The 19,853-nt window shown below is 44.9% G+C and overlaps 1 protein-coding gene across 3 annotated transcripts in view; it reads right to left on the bottom strand.

Annotated features, from left to right (window-relative positions):
- GRID1 (glutamate ionotropic receptor delta type subunit 1) overlaps positions 1 to 19,853 on the bottom strand; it is a 791,529-nt gene that overhangs the window by 40,225 nt on the left and 731,451 nt on the right. For all 3 annotated transcript variants that reach the window (XM_050803825.1, XM_050803827.1, XM_050803826.1), the window contains one exon: positions 7,854 to 8,049. In XM_050803825.1, coding sequence (XP_050659782.1) covers positions 7,854 to 8,049 — 196 coding nt within the window. The remainder of the gene's footprint in view (positions 1 to 7,853; positions 8,050 to 19,853) is intronic.

The following is a 19,853-nucleotide window of genomic DNA, read 5'->3' as shown; positions in this document are numbered from 1 at the left end:
AAGTGGTTTTCTCTGGGGATGAGGAGAAGTGTCTAGAAAGTGACAAAAGAAAATTTTTACAGGTGATGGAAATAGGTATCTTGTTTTGGGTGATTATTACAGAATTGCATAAATTGTCTAAACTCATGAAATAGATACTACATGTGTATTTTAATTGCACCTCATAAAAGACTAAGTGCTATTGCCTTTTTTAAAAAATCTTTTTCGTGGCTGCGTGCGGTGGCTCACATCTGTAATCCCAGCACTTTGGGAGGCTGAGGCAGGTGGATCACCTGAGGTCAGAAGTTTGAGACCAGCCTGGCCAAAATGGAGAAACCCCTTCTCTACTAAAAATACAAAAATTAGCTCGGCATGGTGGCACATGCCTGTAATTCTCGCTACTCAGGAGGCTGAGGCAGGAGAATCACTTGAACCTGGGGAGACGGAGGTTGCGAGCTGATATTGTACCATTGCACTCCAGCCTGGGCAACAAGAGCAAAACTCCATCTCAGAAAATAAATAAATAAACAAACAAACAAACAAATATCTTTTTCTAACATATAGCAGTTGCTAAGATAGTTTGCTGACACCTGCTGAATGTATACCTTGTGCTACAATCCACATTGAATGCTTTAGACCCTATACATTGGTATACTTGCAACTAATCTGGACAGACCTTCCTCAAGTATCACAGATGGTACAGCGAGGTGAATATACTTGTTCAAAGCCACAGACTAGCTTGAGCATAAAATTTAAACACACATTTTCTAACTCCTAAAAGGAAGATGCTACTCAAACTACATTTCTTGAATGGATAAGTTCATAAATGAATGAATAAAGAGAAGATGCCATCCAAGTTGCAAAATAGATATAGGGTCTTTTGAGCAGGTACAAAAGATACAGACATGAATGATTCACCAATGTGAGTGCCTGAGAGGGAAGGAGGCTTACAAAATCCCCAATCCATACACACTTGGAAGCAGAGAAATAACAGAATTTCTTGGATCATGGCTACAAGGGCTCTTGCTGTTGTAGAGAGCATTATTTTTGCTTTGCACCACACAGGTAGCTATGTAGTCTACATCTCCTTCCATCATCTTGGTCAAATTTTCTTGATCTTTGAATCTAGCATCCCAAAAGTGCAAAGAAGTGCCCACCCATATAAGCCTCGCCCTACTCCTCAGTAGGAATTTCCAGCATGCCATGGAACTAGGAGCTGCCACATATGAGGTCACCTTTCTTACCTTGCCCTTTCCAAATGGAGGGTTATCTGGGTGCCAAAGTTCCTGATCCTACTGTGGAAGACTGCCATCCTTCTAGGGATCAGCTTCTCTGCCACAGGTGTAGTCCCTGACACTAAGCAGAGATTGTGTGCAAGGAGAGCAACCCTGTCACAGAGCAGAAAGGAAGAGGAAGGGAGCAAATGTTGGTGCTAAGAGGTGATGCCCACATGCAATCTAGTGCAAGGACAAGCATTAGATCAGGGGTGGAAATAAGATTTGTGGGCCCATTTTCTTCCTGCATTTGCATTCACACTTTGTGACTTCAGCTATATTTACTGAGAGGAAAACACCACCTTTTGTTACCACCAAATGCTGACCTAAAAAACACCTTCCCTCTGAAAAATACTATCTCCAGCCACAGGGTCTGAAACAAGCTACTCATCTATTTATTCAAAGGCCTCAATGAGCTGTGAAGATTGACATTTAAACTATTAGCACTATATTCTATTTGACAGTGTTATTAAATATTAGGTTTGATTTATGGAAAGGCTTAATCAATTGGTGGTCCAGGTCAGCCCTGGCACTGAGCAGAAATTGGGTTATGCTGGATGTTGCTTGATGAAGTTGATCAAGCTAAAGAAAAAAAATCCCATCAGCAATATTAAAACCTGACTTCACGTGATGAAGTTATTATCATATAAATTTGAACCATTTGCCAGCTCAATTCTGCATCTCCAAGTTTCTGTAATGGATATTTTAATAGTTTGAAAATCAAAAGATAAAGTCACAGACTTCAATAACCTTTGCCATGACACATGGAAGGAGCAGTATGGCTGCCAAACATGGGAGTTGGGCGTATATCTTCCTACTTTGGTGTCAGAGAGGGAAGGAAATAAAAGCACAAGCAAAGTGTACACAAGGGGGTGGAAACACAATGAGGTGTAGAAAAGATGAGATTACCACCCCATGGGAAGAGGCATGAGTAGAATGAGGTTTTGGTGACCATGCCACTAATTACTCACATCTGTGTGAACCTTAGGCAAGCCACTTAGTTTCTCTGAGGCTCAGGTCCAGTTTCTACATCTTGGAGATAATAATCAAGTAGTCGGTTTCAGATGAAAGTATGAATGTATGTAAATGATCTGGCCCAGTGCCTGGGATGTAGAGATTGCTCAATAGATTTCAGACGGAGACCAGGCCAGACCAGCAGTAAAGCTGGGTCTCAGTGCAGTGAGGGAGAAATTTCTAGGCCATCAAAGACAGACCTAGAGGACAAAAAGGGGCAGACCCCGAATGCTACAAGATGGTACAGAGCTGGATGATGCACTACTAGAGGCGCCTATGAGCTGTTAAACGGTGCAGAGCTGCAGCAGGAGCTTCTTAGTAGAGATGCCTGTGCACCATTCCATTATATAGAGTTAGAGGATATGCTACCTACTAATGGTGACTGTGTGCTATGAGATGATGCACAGCTAGAGGCAATGTCCCTGGGTTGCCCCTGTCTAGACCGGGAGTCCTCAAACTTTTTCTATAAAAGAACAGATAATAGATATTTTAGGCTTTGTGGGCCATATATCTTTATCATAACTATTCAACTCTGCTGAAATAGCAGGAAAGCAGCCATAAATAACATGTAAATAAATGAGTTGGGCTGCTTTCCAATAAACCTTTATAAAACAAGCTGTAGGTCAGATGTGAACAGGAGTCAGAGTTTGCCAATCCTTGGTCTAGTCTTTCCTTAGGCCTGATAGGTGCACGTGGCTGACAGAAATGGAAGCAGCCTCTCTCCTCTCTCTTTGTGACGCATCTTTCAGGACCAGGAAAATCTTATCCTCTACAGAAGGTTATCAAGAGACAAGCCTGACAGGAACCCTGGAGCTATTTCTCTTGTCCCTTCCACCATGAAATCTAAAGAGGGTAACCTGCTAACCGATGACAGGAACCTTGTCTCCGATTTATCTGCCTCTGCTCAGTCAGACAGCAAACAGATGACTCATTCAGGGACAATCCTGTATTCATTGAGACTTACTGGGTGCCAGGCAGGTTTGTTGTGAAAATGGTGTGTGGTAGTCTCTTAATAAATAAAAATTCCCTCCTGTCCCAAATTTTCATATTTGCCTCATCAAAGTCTGACAAGATCTCACTTGTCCTTATCTTAGTGGCCACTGGCATGGTAAATCCTTTATTTGCATCTTTTGCTACTGATTTTTTAACATTGTTGTATTCATGAATAAGACTCTATCTCCAGAGGGTTAGTGATTGCCTAAGTGCCGCCAATGGACAAGGAGTAGCTAGAACAATAAGGAGGTGTTTCTCTAATGACTCATCTCCAGGTTTATTATCCTCCAGAGGCTCAATGGTGTGTGTTGGCATGAAGGAGTGGGTCCCAGAGGTGAGCTAACCATGACATAACCCTTCTCCAGTTCTGATATCATGGACAAATGATTACTCTAAACAATTCCCCACCTAAATTGGTTTCATGTCATTAAAAGCCTTAGCACTCCCAAGGAGAAAATAACAGCAGCTCTTCAGGGTCACCCTCCGTACCAACCTCCTTGACTTTTGCAGCAATTAGACATTGCTCCGCTACCAAACACTTCCTGAAAATGGAGCTGAGTCACCAAAGAGCAACTGAAAATTAGAAGTGTGATTGTCTGTCAATTGCCAAAGAAGCTTCCAGAAGAAGCCCCTCAGTGGGGAACTCCTCACCTTTGCCAGGCTGCCCACATTGCATGGCAGCAGACTCTGTTTGGGATTTGGAGAGGCTGTTCCTCCCTGAATACTAGGCCCATAATTCCCTACTTGCTGGATTTGTCCTGCAGTTTCTGGATTCAAGTTGTCATCCTCACTTAGGGCACAGCCATCTCCAGACATCTCCAGACTGGTCTGCTCCGGGCTCAGGGATTCACAAGCTTACTAAAGCCATAGTCTGGGGGCAGGGAGCACAGGGGCCACTCCATAGAAGTAGGGAAGAGAACAAATTTCAGACAAGCATTTAAGTCCAGTAGTCATCCAAACAGGCACATGAAGAAGGAGGATTTGAGAGTAAATCTGAGCTTTTCCTCCAGTAAAAAAAAATGCAGCACACTTCATTGTCTGACAATACTATAAACTCACTTTTATGACACTAGTTATAAAACCCGTAACATTTGTCTAGTGCTGGCAGTTGGTTTCTTTTTCTTAGAGATCCAAATGCAAAAGAGAGATTTGTGATCTCAAAACCAGCTTGGGGTTCATAAAATGAAGGTATCATAAAAACAATCCATCCTATGTACTAAAAAAGTTAAATTCTATACCATGAAGTGATAGGCATTGATAAAAAATCCTTTGTTTGCATCCTTTGCTACTGATTTTTTAACATTGCTGTATTCATGAGTAAGACTCTAAATATCACCAGAGGGTGAGTGGTTTCCTAAGTGCCACCAATGGACAAGGGGTAGCTAGAATGATGATGAGGTGTTTCTCTAATGACTCATCTCCAGGTTTATCACCATCCAGAGGGCTCGATGGTGTTTGTTGGCCTTTCTGAGGCATAAGCAGGCACATGTCACCTGCAAAGAGGGAAGCGGTGGGTACTTGTGAGGAGTACAGCATTGCCTTGCTTGGTCTGGACATGCATTTGGAAGAGTAGGGAGGTGAGCAGAATGAGGTCAATGACAACTTTTACTTCAGGATACCCGTACATTTCTCCTGGAATGGCTGTCTTTTTGAATTAACTCATTAACTAATTTTCTAAAATCTCCTGCTAATCTAAACCTAACACCAACCCTGCCTTACCAACAATGTCCTTCTCTCTTCCCTGCTGCTTTGGCTCTCCCACCTGTAGCAACCACTGTGGTGAATCTTGTATTTTATCATTGCTTTGGATGTGCATGTGTATATTTTATACATTTTTAAGAGGGCATAATATTCTGTGTTACCTTCTATTAGTTGACCTGTATGAAATTGTCTTTAATGGTTTATTTTACTCAGTATCGTCCTGCTAAGATTCATCCATTTCATTGTAGCCAGCATCTTTCTTTATATTGTTAATGGTCATTTGGATGGTTTCCAGGGTTTTGGTTCTACAGGAAGTGCTACCGTGGCCTTTCTTGTCTCCAAAAGTGTATGTGGACATTATTTTAGGTCGATACATTGGAGTGTAACTGCTGGGCCATACGGTATGTAAGTGTCCCATTTTATAAGAGAATGCTAAGCTCTTCTCCAAAGCGATTGTACTGAGCACACCCCCACCAGCAATTAACCAACTGTTACTCCACGTCTTCTTCACCACCTCTCATTTTATGCCAAACTAATTGGTGTAAAATGATATAATCTTTATGGTCTTGATTTGCATTTCACAGATCACTAATAATTTTGAACATCTCTTCATTTGATTATTGGCCATTTGTGTTGCCTCTTCCGTGTCAAGCCTGTGCAAGCCTCTTGCCATTTTCCTGTTAAGTTATTTGAGCTTTTCTTATTGATATATTCTTGATAGTAATCTTGCATTGGTTATATGTATTGTAAATATCCCCTCCCAGTGTGTGACTTGCCTTTTTATATTACTTAAAGTGACTTGTAATGAACAGAACCTTAACAAAGTCAAAAGTAGCTATCTTTTTATTTTTCTAAGCAGTGCTTTTTTTTTTTAGCATTATGCAATGAATCTTCATAAGACCCTGTGAGGATGACAGTACTGGCTCTCTCTGAGAGTCAAAGAAAGCCAGGAAAAGGAACTCGAAGGCCATTTGGCCCAGGCCTCACATGCACAAAAGGCCTTAAATCAACATTGTGTTCATTATCTTCAAATGAGGTCACCTACAGCCACAAAGATTCACTGTCAGGGATGAAAGAAGACCCTGCAGCTTAAGGCTAGAGCACCATCCTTTGCAGTGAACTGAGAACTAAGAGGTTTTAATAAACCTTGTAAGCATGAGAATAGCACAGTTACACCGCATTCTATTATTATTGTCAAAGTATCACTTTGTTAAATCTAAACATTCAAAATTTATCATGATATGTATTGTCAGATCATTTAAGTCTCTAAGGAGACCCCCAAATGGAAAGTTGCCCAGGTCTTTCTCAACTCCAAGAGTTCCCAGACAGGGAGAATGGTGTGCTCCATTTCACAATGTTGGTAACTTACAAAACGAATTCACACCTAAATGTGTCAAGCTCCAGAGCCTAGACACATTCTGCTGTTCAATGTGGCTAAATGGCAAGGAAAAGTCATCCTGAGCATGGGATCCTGCACAAATCATCCTATGCACAACCATCTTCCCAGTGGGCCTCACTCCACATGGCACCACAGCTAGGTGCCCCAGCCTGTCACGGGATAGAGGCTGCACTCTGTCTGATGCCCATGTGTTTCCAAAGCAAAGGGGGACTCAGGCCTCTCTCCCTTGACCCCTCTGGGGCACATCAGGGAGGGGCTGGCAGATTGCTGAGGACCATGAAGGGCAGGGTGGTGGGCCTTAGTGGCCCCAGAGCTTGCCCCAGGCTGTCCTGACATCCACCGCTCTCTGCAGGAAGGCCAAGATGTCACTGGAGTGGCTAGGGGGCAGCACAGGGATGAGTGTGTGTGTTGTGGCGGGGGTAAGGTGTGAGTGCGCCTGTGAGGGTATACATGAGGAGACTCCACAGAGGTGGCAGGATGGGTCTGGGAGAGAAAGGATAGGAGGAGACACTGAGGCAGTCGGTCTGCTCAGAGAGGCAGCAGTGCTGACCAGGGGGCTGTACATGTCTCCGGCCCTATTCTCTAATGACCTCAGGACAGTAGCTGTCGCATGTGGGGGTCACTGGACAGGAGGACCCCACCACCAGCAGCAATAACACCTGCCTTCATCCCACCACATTCTTCTTCATTGACCTCCAAGGGCTCTACAGCTGCACATGAGTGGATAAATGCCAATTCCCCAGCTTGGAACCCAAGGAGTCATGAGTCAGAACCATCCAATCCTCAGCTGTATAAGAGGATAATAATGCTGAATTCGAGTCATTGTGGGAAATTGACTGAAACAAATGAGCAACATCTAACAGTGCTGAAGAGCATCATGGGCTTTCTCCTCCCTTCTTCCCTCTGGCACTGGTATCTTCCCACTTGTCCTCCCAAGGCTTTGCCCGGTAAGGCTCTGTCCCAGGCTGTCTGCCCTTATCCCCATCTCTGAGGCACACCTCTTCTCACAATATGGCCCCAGAGATGAGCCCAGCCCACCTGGCTGACCCTTTCCCTGTGTGCAGACTTCCCCAACCAGACCCCCAGGATAACCACAGTGGGCCACCCTCTCCCCAACACCCTCCCTTCACTCCTGCACCTCTTCCTTGGTACTCTGCTTCTGCTTTTGCCAAGTGTTCTCACCTGAGGTGGACAGGTCTCTCTGTGCCACCCTCCTATGAGCTCATGAGGAGGGTGGGCCAAACGTCAGGCTTAATCTGCCTGCTCCTCCCCAGCCAGCACCACTCTGCAAACTTGGAAGGTCCCTAAGGAGCAGCTGCTCTACTCCTGCTGCCCAGAAGGGGCATCCACCTGAAGAACGTGTGTGATGGATTGCCCTGCAGGTAACAGGGCTGCTCAGAGTCAGATGCCTCTGGAGGTGTCTCCCACCTGGCGGATGACCACCCCATGGCCCTGTCACAGTGCACGTGCCCAAGCGCCAGCTCCCCGCCTACCTTCCTGATGCCTTCTGAAGGACTGGACACACAGTTGTCAGCCCCTCCGTTCTTGCTGATGGTCCGCCAGAGTTCGGCAAACGTGCTGTCCTGCTCCAGGGGGTTGGTGCCCTTGGCTCGGAAGTACTCATATACAGCAGAATCCCGGACAGTGCCATAAGACATCTCCACTTGTTTGGACAAGTCCTGGAAAGTCCTGAAACGCAGAAAGGCAGCGAGGCATGAGTACATGCTGTGCACTGCACACTGCAAGGTTACAAATGGGCTGCAAGGCTCTTCTGAAGTCCAAGCCCAGCATGGCCCACTATCCACATTCTTCATTCCCAGTCCCCCAAAGTTTGAGTCCCTCAGCCCGGAGAGGGCCTCATTCAATTACAGGTATGTTTTCTCAGTGTTGATTAATTCAATAAGATGACTGGGAGCCTAAAACCAGGTTCTTTACTGAACTGGAGGGATAAAAGGATGAATAAGACATGATTCTTGCCTTTAAGGAGCTTATAGTTCAGCTATAGAAGCAGACATATAGACAGAAAATCATAGTATCAAAGAGTCAGGGCAACATGAGAGGCTGTTTGCTGCGGATCTCCAACTCAGATGCCTGCAGAGGCTGCGCAGGAAAGAGGCCTATGTTGGCATTATGGACGATAATGATGGCTGGCCTGTGACACTCAGAGACAGCATGGGGAAGAAACGCACTCAGAGACCAACTGACTCAAGGTAAATTAAGAGGCATCCCCTCCAAAGCTTGCAGCTGTGCTAGGGGTCTAGGCAATTATTGACTTCGAAAGCTCCCCACCCCATGACCTCCCCAACCAATTTGGTTTTTGAAAAAATAAAGTAAATTGGATTTTTATATCTCTCCTGATTTTAAAATGTTGACAATTATTTAAAAGATAATGAAAAAAACAAAGCACTTCTGAAGGCCTTGGGTTTGCTCTCCTTAGAGGAGTGGCAGGTAGCTCCAGCCAGGTGCACATCAGAGGGGGGATTTCACGAAACAACAGCCATTGGCAGCCCAAGAGCAGACTTCTGAGCTAGGAGCAGAGGAGGAGATTCCTCTGGGGAAGGACGAATAGTCACAGCAGGAAGGACCAGTCGCTATGAAGATTTCACTTGCTTCAGAAGAGCGTACTTGGCTCAGCATGTTGAGAGAATGTCATGTACCAAACAGAATTGCAAAGTAAAAAAAGCCCAGTGGGGAGCTAGCCTCTCTCTCCAGGTTCCAACCTGATCACTCTTTACTTATTTCTCTTCTAGAAATCTCAGTCTCTCCTCTTTATCAACCCACATCATCATCCCTCCCTCTCTCTGAGTCACCGTTTCCACAGGAAGAGCCAGTCTTCTCAACTGGATCTACACAACCCTCCATCTTCTGGTCTCATTTCTGGCTGTTCTCCCCACCTGCACACAGCACCGTAGCCAACCTTGAAATGAGAAATCCCACACACTTCCCATCCGTGGCACCAGGCCACAGTGCTCCCTCTGCCTGGAATCCCTTTATCTTCCTCCTCTAACAACACCTCTACAAGCCTGTTGAAAATCCAGCAGCCAACAGCTGCCCCTTTCCTTGGGGAGCTGTCCCCACCCCAGCCTCCCTGTGCCCTCTCCACACCTTGTGGGCTTCTGTGGCAGCACGAGCTCACCGGGACTTCAGAGGCTACATGCCAGAGCAGAGACAAGCAAGGGCTCTGGAGTCCAATTACCTATCTTGCCTGTCTGGCCTCCACAACCAACACTGTGGTCCAGAAAACTTAGTTAACTTATCTGTGCCTCAGTTTCCAAATCTTTTAATAATGGAGATAGAAGCAGAGCCTGTGGCAGAGGATTGCTATGAGGATTAAATGGGATTTGTGTTCAGCTCTCAGAGCAGTCCCTGACTACCGTGATTATTCAGGTCCCCAGTGGACTATATGAATTGAGGACTGGAGCTGAAGGAGCCCCTTTTTTGCACCCATGGCCCTGGACCAATGCTGACAGCAGCCTCCCCAGCCAGCACACAGTAGGCCCAGCTGTGGATGCTTCCCCTTGCTTCGGAGACACATGCCACAGCACTCCTTAGGTCCCTGCTATGTGGCCCAGAAACAGAGCTCAGTATTCGTTTCAATACATTAAAGATGAAAGGAAACATAAAATAACAAATTCGATGAAGAAATCTTTCTAATTATTGTTCATTATTTATATCTAATTGAAGCAAGATGTTCCTTTGCCTGAAGGGCCCCAAGGGTTGCAACTCTGCCGTAATCTGCCTGTAATGAAAGGAGGGGAATCTTTTTTTTCCCACATTTTTAAAAATTTTTCTCATGGTAATACAAACAAATACAAGGCTTTGATAAATGAGAAACATCAGGATGAATTACATAGTTGAGTCTAAATACTGAGCTGCTCTAAATTGCTGCAGTTTTCATGAGTGTGGAACGAATGGATAACTGCCAGGGATCTCCAAACTGTTTCATCCCCACATTTGAAATGGAGATTTTCTCTCTCCTCTAGGTATTATTCATGAAGGTGCCCATGTCCAGAGGCTCAGGGAATGTCTCTGGATAAGAAGCAGGCAGTCCAAATGTTTATGGCTTCATGTTCATTTCTGTTCCAGTAGACCTCACTGCTCCCACCCCAAAATGCCACCCCCATCTTCTTTGAATCTTACTGCTCAGACCCACGGTCATAGCCTCCATTCATCCGTCACCTCTAATAGCCACAAATTTGTGCAGAGGAATCTCTCCCATCTCAGACATGTACTTGATCTTTCAACAAAGGTTTCCAGGCTCACTAATGCCCAGCACAGGGGGCACTATCATCTTATTCCAGGGTGAATAAACTTATGGAAGGCTACTTGGGATGTTGAACAGAGGGACCCAACTATTCATCCACAAAAGCCATCATCTCCCTGAGGAAGTTATCCTCTTGTCACAGCACACAGTTTTGGAGGGGACACACAGGGAGGAATAAAGGAGAATGGGGACAGCCAGGCATCCAGACTGCCAAGCCAACACTGGCAGTCAGCGGAAGACAGATGCTGAAGTCAGATAGGACGCCCATTCAAGCAAGTGAGGGAGGCTTCACCTGGAGGAGGCTGTGCTAGCAGCACACTCAATTTAGAACTTTTCTGAAGTCAGTCTCTTCAGCAACAACTGCTACGAAGTGTCCAGGTACCTCTACCACAGAGAGATGAAGGAGACGTGCCCATCACAGGTGTGGTCTCTATTAGCCTCACATGCACAATGCAACTCGCTGATGTCATTCAACCATTTATTTCACCAACAGTTCCTGAATGTCTACTAGGTAAGGCACAGTGTACACCAAGCAAGGAATACATGGCAGGCATCATCAAGGGGTGAGTTGTCAGAGAAGTAAAGCAACAGCGACCAAACAATATGAGAGACATTAAAATACAGGTCTGTATAGGGGATCCCAGAAGCACAGAAAAGTAGCAAACCCATAGGTAGGAGCTAAAGAAATGCTTCCTAGAAGAGGGAACATTAAGCTGAGTCAGAGAGAACGAGTAGAGGCAGCCAGATGGAGAACCAAGGGGTAGAATGTTCCTAGAAGAGAAGGTATTACCTGAGAAGGCATTTGGGTAATGAAAACAGGTGGCTTATTCGGGACACAAACCAGGGAGCAATTCACATCAGCTAAAAAGACATAGGTGATGGAATTTGGCAGTCCTGGGTGTGGATGCTCCCTCTGAATGCCTTCACTGTTTGACACAGACCAGTAGCTCTCAAAGTGTGATCCTCAGAGCTGCAGTGTCAGCACCTCGGGCCTTATGAGAAATGCAAATCCTTGGGCCCCACTCCAGACATACTGAGTCAGAAATTCTGAGGGTGGTGCTCAGCAGTTTATGTTTCCACAACCCTCCAGGTGATTCTGATGCATGCAAGCTCCAGAACCATGGACTGGGGCAAATCATTTAATCTCTGAGGCCTTAGATTTCAAAACTCATACCCAACTCACAGGGTTGTTGAAGATTAATGATCCCAGACATATACCTGGTACACAGTTAATGTTTAACAAATGGTAGCCCTTCTAGTAGACTGCTTATCAGTAGTTCAAATGGTTGGAGCACTGGGCTCATGTGAAGGAGTCATGGGTAACAGGCCAGAGTAGTCATACCCAGATGGAAGCAAGCATGGGCAAGCTGCATGTCTAAGCTTCCAGGCTCATGTGATTGGAGCCTATCTCCCCATCTGCCCATCTGTCTCCCCATTGAGAAGCCTATGGCCCATCTTGTTTCCATCTTGTTGCCAAGGTACATGCAAATGCTCCCCCATCAGCCCACAATTTGCTGCCTTGTCAACAGCACACACTTCAGGCACTCAGGATACCTAAAGGGATGACTTGCAGAATTCTGAACCCAGGATGAGCATAGAGACACCAAAACTCCTCTATCAGGCAATCTGGACCTTTGCTTTGTGGGTCGTCATAGTAACAGCCTAGCAGAGGCTACCCCGGGAAAGTAGTGAACTCCTAGGCAAGGAACTGCTCAGGAAGAATGGCCTCAAAAGCATCAGACCCAGGCTGCCCACCAGAGTCTGCACTGGCTCATGAAATACCATGGTGCAAGCTTGTGTATCCCTTGAGCCTCACTTCTGTTTGCTGCCTACCTTCTTACTTCACCTTTTGATAATATTTTGTGTTGGAATCCTCCCCTGACAAAGCCTACCCTCTCCTCCAATCTTATGTTTAAATCAATATTTCTACTTAAGTGTGTCCTACCAAAACTGGGTTTGAGACCAATGCGAGCTGCTTCTCTGTGTCTCCTGACCTGGATTACCGATTTTTGAAATTTCCACAAGCTAAAAGCATAGCTGATACCTTTGAGCACATCAGATTGTCTTGCAAAAGGACTTTGTAAGCATCCCTTGCCTCTGAGAACCCTGTCCTCTAATTAAACATGCACCTCCAGGGAAGACCCACCATACATCCTTCAGCTGTGGCCAAGGATATTCTCCCCAGCTTGGTACCACCTCCTTTCCTTCCCACACCTTTCTCCATAAGTCAATCTTTCTATTTCCTTGATATATGTTCATTAACAAAGAGATAAATGTGTTTGCAGTATAAGAAAAATCAATAATACAGAATTTATAAATACATCTTTGCATGTTACAAAAATATTTACATTGGCAATGGAGATAAACACACTTGCAACAAGAGCAGAATAAATATTCAGTATATGTAATGGATTTCAACAATGGTGGGGATGTCATAAGCATGGGCCTGATGCATTTGGATCTGGAAGTCCTATTATTCTTCCTTAAGGAGAAAACAATGTGGTGGAGTGGCTCAAAAGACACGGGAGGGTGGGGATATCCATTCTGGTGACTTGAAACTTTCATAGCTACAGCCTACAGATGCCTATACTATTATTCTAGCAGTCTCGATTTTCTATCTCATGTCTGACTCTACAAGAGATGATGCTGCAATCATCAAAAGAATCCAGATTGCCTGGCTAGGGCTCCACAACTGGCTTCCAGAGGGCACCATGGCCCACCCTGGTACACACTGATAAGCCTCTCCTGGTTTTCTTCCCCAGGGTGCCCCACGGCCTCTCTAATCTGTCACCCATGCAGGGGAAGGCTTCCTAGGTGTTCTCCTTCTTTCATTCACTCGTCATTCAAAAACCCTATTTCCTGTGCATCTGCCTGCATTAGACAGTGCTCTAGGTCTGGGGATAGGGCATGAATGGCACCAAGTTCCTACTTTTGTGGATTTTACATAGTTGAGATGAGACAAAGAAACAAACATCAATGACAACAGCAACAATACAATAACTAGGTAATGCCAGGGTCAGCAAACTTTCTGGAAAGGGACAGATAGTGCCTGTGTGGTCTCTGAGGGCCACACAAGACTCAGTCACATATTCCTTGTTTTTGTTTTGTTTTCCAACATTTAAAACGTTTTTAAAAAGGAAAAGCAGTCTTGGCTTGCAGGCTGTGTCAAAGCAGGCTGCAGGCCCTCTGAAGGCCTGTGGGTATCGTCGGCTGACCCCTGCAGCTCTGTAACAAGTGATGAAAAAGGCTACGAAGATTAATAAAGCAGAGCAAGGGTGAGATAAAATGATGGAGGCAGTGATTACATAAAGTAGCCAGGGTGGATTTTGAGCCATTGGAGTTGACATCTAGGGCATGTGTTTCTCTAGTATCTGTCCTCACACTGGACTAAGAGGAGCAGAGAAGAGTGAACTCACAGAAGCTGGGGCTGAGGCCTGCTGGGACTGTCCTGCGAAGGAGCTAAGACAGGGCGGCCAAGGAGCCAGCTTATGAACCTCTCCTACCTTGGAACATTTACCCAGGGACCTTCCAGGAAGCCTGGGAAAGGTGATGCTTGGGTGTACACAGGTGCTGTGGTTAGAATACTGTCTCCGCCAAAACTCATGTTGAAACTTAATTCCCAATGTGGCAGTATTGAGAGGTGGGGCCATTGAGAGGTGATTGGATCATGAAGACTCTGCCTTGATGAATGGATTAACCCAGTCATGGACTAATCAGTCATCATGGGAGGGGAGACGGTATTTTTATAAGAAGAAGAAGAAGAAGAAGGAGAAGGAGAAGGAGAAGGAGAAGGAGAAGGAGAGGAAGAGGAAGAGGAAGAGGAGGAAGAAGAGGAAGAAGAGGAAGAAGAGGAAGAAGAGGAAGAAGAGGAAGAAGAAGAAGAAGAGGAAGAGGAAGAGGAAGAAGAAGAAAAGAAGAAGAAGAAAAGAAAGGAGGAGAAGAAGGAGAAGGAGGAGGAAGAGAAGAAGAGGAAGAAGAAGAGGCAGAAAAGAAGAAGGAGAAGGAGAAGGAGAAGAAGAAGAAGAAGAAGAGGAAGAGGAAGAGGAAGAAAAGAAGAAGAAGAAAAGAAAGGAGGAGAAGAAGGAGAAGGAAGAGGAGGAGGAGGAGAGGAAGAAGAAGAGGAAGAAAAGAAGAAGGAGAAGGAGAAGGAGAAGGAGAAGGAGAAGGAGAAGGAGAGGAGAAGAAGAAAGAAGAAAAAGAAGAAGAAGAAGAAGAAGAAGAAGAAGAAGAAGAAGAAGAAGAAGAAGAAGAAGAAGAAGAAGAAGAAGAAGAAGAAGAAGAAGAAGAAGAAGAAGAAGAAGAAGAAGAAGAAGAAGAAGAAGAAGAAGAAGAAGAAGAAGAAGAAGAAGAAGAAGAAGAAGAAGAAGAAGAAGAAGAAGAAGAAGAAGAAGAAGAAGAAGAAAGAAGAAGAAGAAGAAGAAGAAGAAGAAGAAGAAGAAGAAGAAGAAGAAGAAGAAGAAGAAGAAGAAGAAGAAAAAGAAGAAGAAGAAGAAGAAGAAGAAGAAGAAGAAGAAGAAGAAGAAGAAGAAGAAGAAGAAGAAGAAGAAGAAGAAGAAGAAGAAGAAGAAGAAGAAGAAGAAGAAGAAAGGCTTAAGCTGGGATGCGAGTAGGCTTGGGCCCCTGTCCATGTGATGCCCTGCACCACCACATGACACTGCAGGGAGAAGGTGCATACCAGATGCAGCTGCTGGACCTTGGACTTCTCAGCCTCCAGAACTGTAAGAAATAAATGCCCTTAAAAAAAAAAATAAACTACCCAGTTGAAGGTATTCTGTTATAAGTGAGAAAAAATAGACTAAGAAAACAGTTCTCCTTTGTATCCAAAGCCTAGTCAGGGTGTGATTTGGAGTAGTGAGCAGAGGGACTGCAGATCCAAACACTGTATGAGAACACTTAGTGACCCACAGGGTGAGGGCTGCAGGGCCCACGGCAGGAAAATGCATGCTTCCATAGGCCACAGAGCCCTTCTTCCAATCTATGCCTGAAAGTCAGCCTCGGAGGGCCAGCTGAGGTGCCCTCCCTCCTCACCTTCCTTCCCTCCACGGCGTTTTCTCTCCAAATCCCACTTCTTCAATTGCTATTGAAATTAAGACATCCAAAATAAACGGCTAGAAAAACTCAAAGCATTTGAATATATTTACATACTTGTAAAAAGTAACAATTAATAAATGTAAATAAATATAAAAACAAAAGTAAAAGGAATAAGCAGTGAACTTCTGCAAGACTTCCACTTCTTACAAACACATTTTTGTAAAATTTGCATTTTTATTATGTTATAAATAAAAAATGTGATCCGAATGATTTTAAATATCCTGCTTCTGCCCAAGCATCAGTTCTGGGCCTTGAGAACTGAGCTCTGTGCTCTCTTCTATCCTCTACGTTCACCCTTCCTCCTGGGTTAGCCTCCCATCAGCCAAGATCCACTGAGAGGCAGGAGGTCTCTCTACCAGCCCCATCAAACACCCTGTCCACAGCCACGAGGAGGCTGTGATAGTTGTATATTCAGTCCCTACAGCAAGACAAACATGTCAGACTAACTCAAAGTGGTCTGAGGCCATCCCAGGTACTCAGGGCCCATCAGTACTCAGGCTCCCATACCAAGGCAGGCTGGAGTTTCCTCACTTCCACACCTTCTGCCTGGATTCAACTCAGGCCTGGTGTCCTGGTCCCAAAGCAGACTGTGAATTCCTAAACATGGGCATATGTGATATGTGTTTCTGATTTGCCAAACTCAGCCTAGATCCTGTATGTAAGCAGAGCTCAGTAATAGGAGCTGTGAAAATCACCTTGATGAGGTCAGATAATTGTGGGCCAGGTGCTAAGCAAAGTCAGGAGCTCAATGTCCACACTACTCACTAGGTCAATTCTGGGGCTTCTATTTCCCCCAGCAAAGGAGGCTTAGTGTAGAGCCTTCAGTGCTTCAGTGCTGCTTCCTCCAGCTCTTCTCGGCTACCCTACTTTTGGGGTGCCAGCCTGGAAGACCTCCTGCTCACTCGGGCCTCCAAGTCTTCACTCAGGTTCATTGCCTGCCTTCTTTGCTGTGTCCTGCCTTTGTCAGGTGACTAAAACGTACCTACCCTGAAGGAATCAGCTCAGCTGTCATGTTGTATTGAAAGAGTGGATCCATGCCCACTGGATCTAAGTCCTGTGTGTTCTGGACTTGGCCCTATCCTAATGTTTTCCCCTTTGAGCTTCCTGTGTTGTCTGCCCACCTCAACCCTGAGCTCCCCCAGGGAATGGACTCTGTGTTCATCTCTGAATTTCTATCACCCCGCATACAGGCTGACAGACATTAGGAGCTGAGTTCATGTTTTCTGGAAGAATGAACTCTGTTTTAAAACAATTTTGTGTTTAGAACTGAATGGCTGAATATGGCTGGGAGAAGATCCAAGCTAAATACCAGCATGGTGATTCTAACTTTAGAATCATGACCACTAGCCTCCAGGAGACCCTTAAATATGCCTGAGATCTTCTAAATCTCCCCGTGCACTTCCTCCTCCTACGTTCTCAGATGACTCTCAGACAATGAGGCTGCTTCTTGTTTCCTGAGAAGGGAGACGCCATCAGTAGAGAACTTTGCTTTTCTAACGAACTCCCTTCTCGAAAACTACCGAATAGAATAGTTGCCTTCCATTTTTTAAAAATGACAGTTTTGTTTTTTCTCCTATGTATGTCTAACTCTGTTTGTCTCCTAGATCCCAGACATTCTTGCTTTCTCAAAGTACATTGCTCTTCCAGTTGTCACCTCTATCTTCCTCATCATGAAATTATTTCTCTCTGCAGATCATTTCCATTGGCTTGAAAATACATACATACATCTTCGCTCTCGGAAAAAAAAAAAATCCTATGAAATGACATCCTCCAACCACCCTTCCAGCTCTTCTTCTGGAGAGTTATCTATGATTACTGCCTCCATTACCCTCTTCCCATTTCTCAGAAACCTGGCTTACTCCAGTTTTCATCCCACTGCTGATCTGAAGCAACTTTCATCAAGGTCATTAATGATCTCCCAAATACAGTGGCCAATCCTCGGTCTTCACATCCCCCCGACCAGTAGCATTTGACAAGCCAACCACTCTCCTAGATGCCCTTCCTTCATTTGGTTTGCAGAAATTGCTCTTGCTCAGTCCTCCTCCCACCTTGGAGGATCTCCTTATTCATTTCCTTTCCTAGTTTTTTTTTCTGTTCTCAGACTCTGAATTTTGGAATCTTCCAGGGATCAGACCACAGATCCCTTATCTTCTGGGTTGCAGGACTTTTGCCACAATCTCATCATGTCAGTTGTCCGTAGATGCAGCCATACATTGATGACCACAGTGGGACACCCCAGCCCTGACCCACCCCATCCACTCCTGGCAATCACCCACCTGACCACTTCATTTGGATGGCTAATAGATCTTCACACTAAAAATGTTCAAACTTGAGCTCTTAAATCACTAACCCCTAAATCATGCCTGCTCTTCCTTTAGTTCTCCCATCTCAGTCAAACACTGCTCTATTCTTTGAGATGTTGTAGCCAAGAGCCTTGAAATCACTACTGACTTCTCTCTTTCTTATGTATCACACATACAAATTTCAGCATTTCCTATCTCTTCCTCTATCAAGATACATCTAGAATCAGATCACTTATCATGACCTTCACTCTGCATCTTATCTGGACACTGAGATAGTCTCTCTAAGAAACTCCTTGCTTCCACCTTTAACCCCTACAGCTATTCCCTGGGGAGGTCAAGCAGAGTGATCCTTTAAAAATCTATGCCAGATCATGTCACCTCATCATTCAAAGCCCTCCAATGACTTCTTGACTCCAAAGTCAAAGGGAGCATCCAAAGTCCTCACATGGCCTGAAAGGTCCCATGTTATGTGGACCCCAATATATCTACTCTCACCATACCAGCCTCCCTGCCTTCCCACCTCAGGGTTTCTGTAGTTTTTCATTAACCTTATCCTGGTTTATTCTTCCCTCAGATTTGTAATTGGCTCACTCTCTCAGGGTCTGAGTCGAATCAAATGTTACCTTCTCCATGATGCCTTTGTTGACAATCTTTTACAAAATACAACACCCCTTAAATTATATGGAAAAAAACCACAAAAACACATCACAACTTGACATATATGGCTGCTTAATGTTAGTTCCCCTCCTAGAATGGGACTTGGCTATTTGTTTTGTTGCTGTATCACCAGTGCTTACAACTTGAGTGACCAATCACCCCAGTTTGCTTGGGAACTAGAGATTTCCTGGATGCAAAACTTTCAGTGTTAGAACCAGAAAAGTTCTAGCCAAACTGGGATAATATGCCCTCTACCTACAATAGTGCCCAGCTCATGGTAAACACTCCAATGAACATAGGTTATATGTATGAATCATATATGAATGAGTTGGCCTTTTTCTTGCCTTTAAAACATCTAGTTTGGATAGTCTGTTGGAAAAGTCTTCATCTTGGGTTGACTAGTCTCCCTTCAGGACAACTGTGAGTCAATCATCTGCAGAGAAGCAGGCCTAGTAATAGTTTGAGGTGCTTGAACCAAAGAACTGTGGCCCTGAGCCAGGAGGCACAGCACAAAGCTACATGGCTTCAGGCTGCCCAGGAACAGATTGCCAAGGAGTCTGGGAATCAGATCTAGTTCTTTAGGCTCAATCCACAGGGTGCTGAAACTTCATGATACAGGTTTTTTGTGGGTGCAGTAGAAATCAGCTTCTACCAATTAAGAGAATTCTCCTGGGATACAGTTGTTGTCTGCTCCCCTGGCTCCTGTGTCCCTGCCACTCCATGGGAGTCCTGCCAGCCAGCAAGACCTCCATGCCAGGAACATGGCTAGCTCCCAGCTCTCAACACCCACAAATATTTGCTGTCACAAATCAAGATAAAAGCAGGATGCACCATTAACCTTTAATATATCAGTGCTGGGGCTCTTAATCCATTATGAAGCTGTCACAAATGTGTCTGAAATGCAAATCAGGGCAGCAGCCCTTGGGGAGGCTGTGAAGGTGCCTTCTTCCCCTTCTGGCATAGCCAGCATCACCCTGTACTCCAGAGAAACAGCATGAGCCTCTTCTCTCCCTGCTAATACTGTCTTTCCTTCCCTCTTCTTCTTTTCAAATGTCTGCCTGAACCCTCTAGTGTGTCATCTTCCCCAGCAGTCACTTGATATGCCAGAAGAAAGATACAACGAGACTAACTTCCAGACCCTGTGCTAACACTTGCTTTATACTGTTTCATTGAACCTT

Source organism: Macaca thibetana, chromosome 9 (assembly GCF_024542745.1).
Source record: "Macaca thibetana thibetana isolate TM-01 chromosome 9, ASM2454274v1, whole genome shotgun sequence".
Classification (NCBI taxonomy): Eukaryota; Metazoa; Chordata; class Mammalia; order Primates; family Cercopithecidae; genus Macaca; species Macaca thibetana.
Note: the sequence above shows the minus strand (reverse complement) of the source record. Positions and strands in the feature narration are given on the sequence as shown.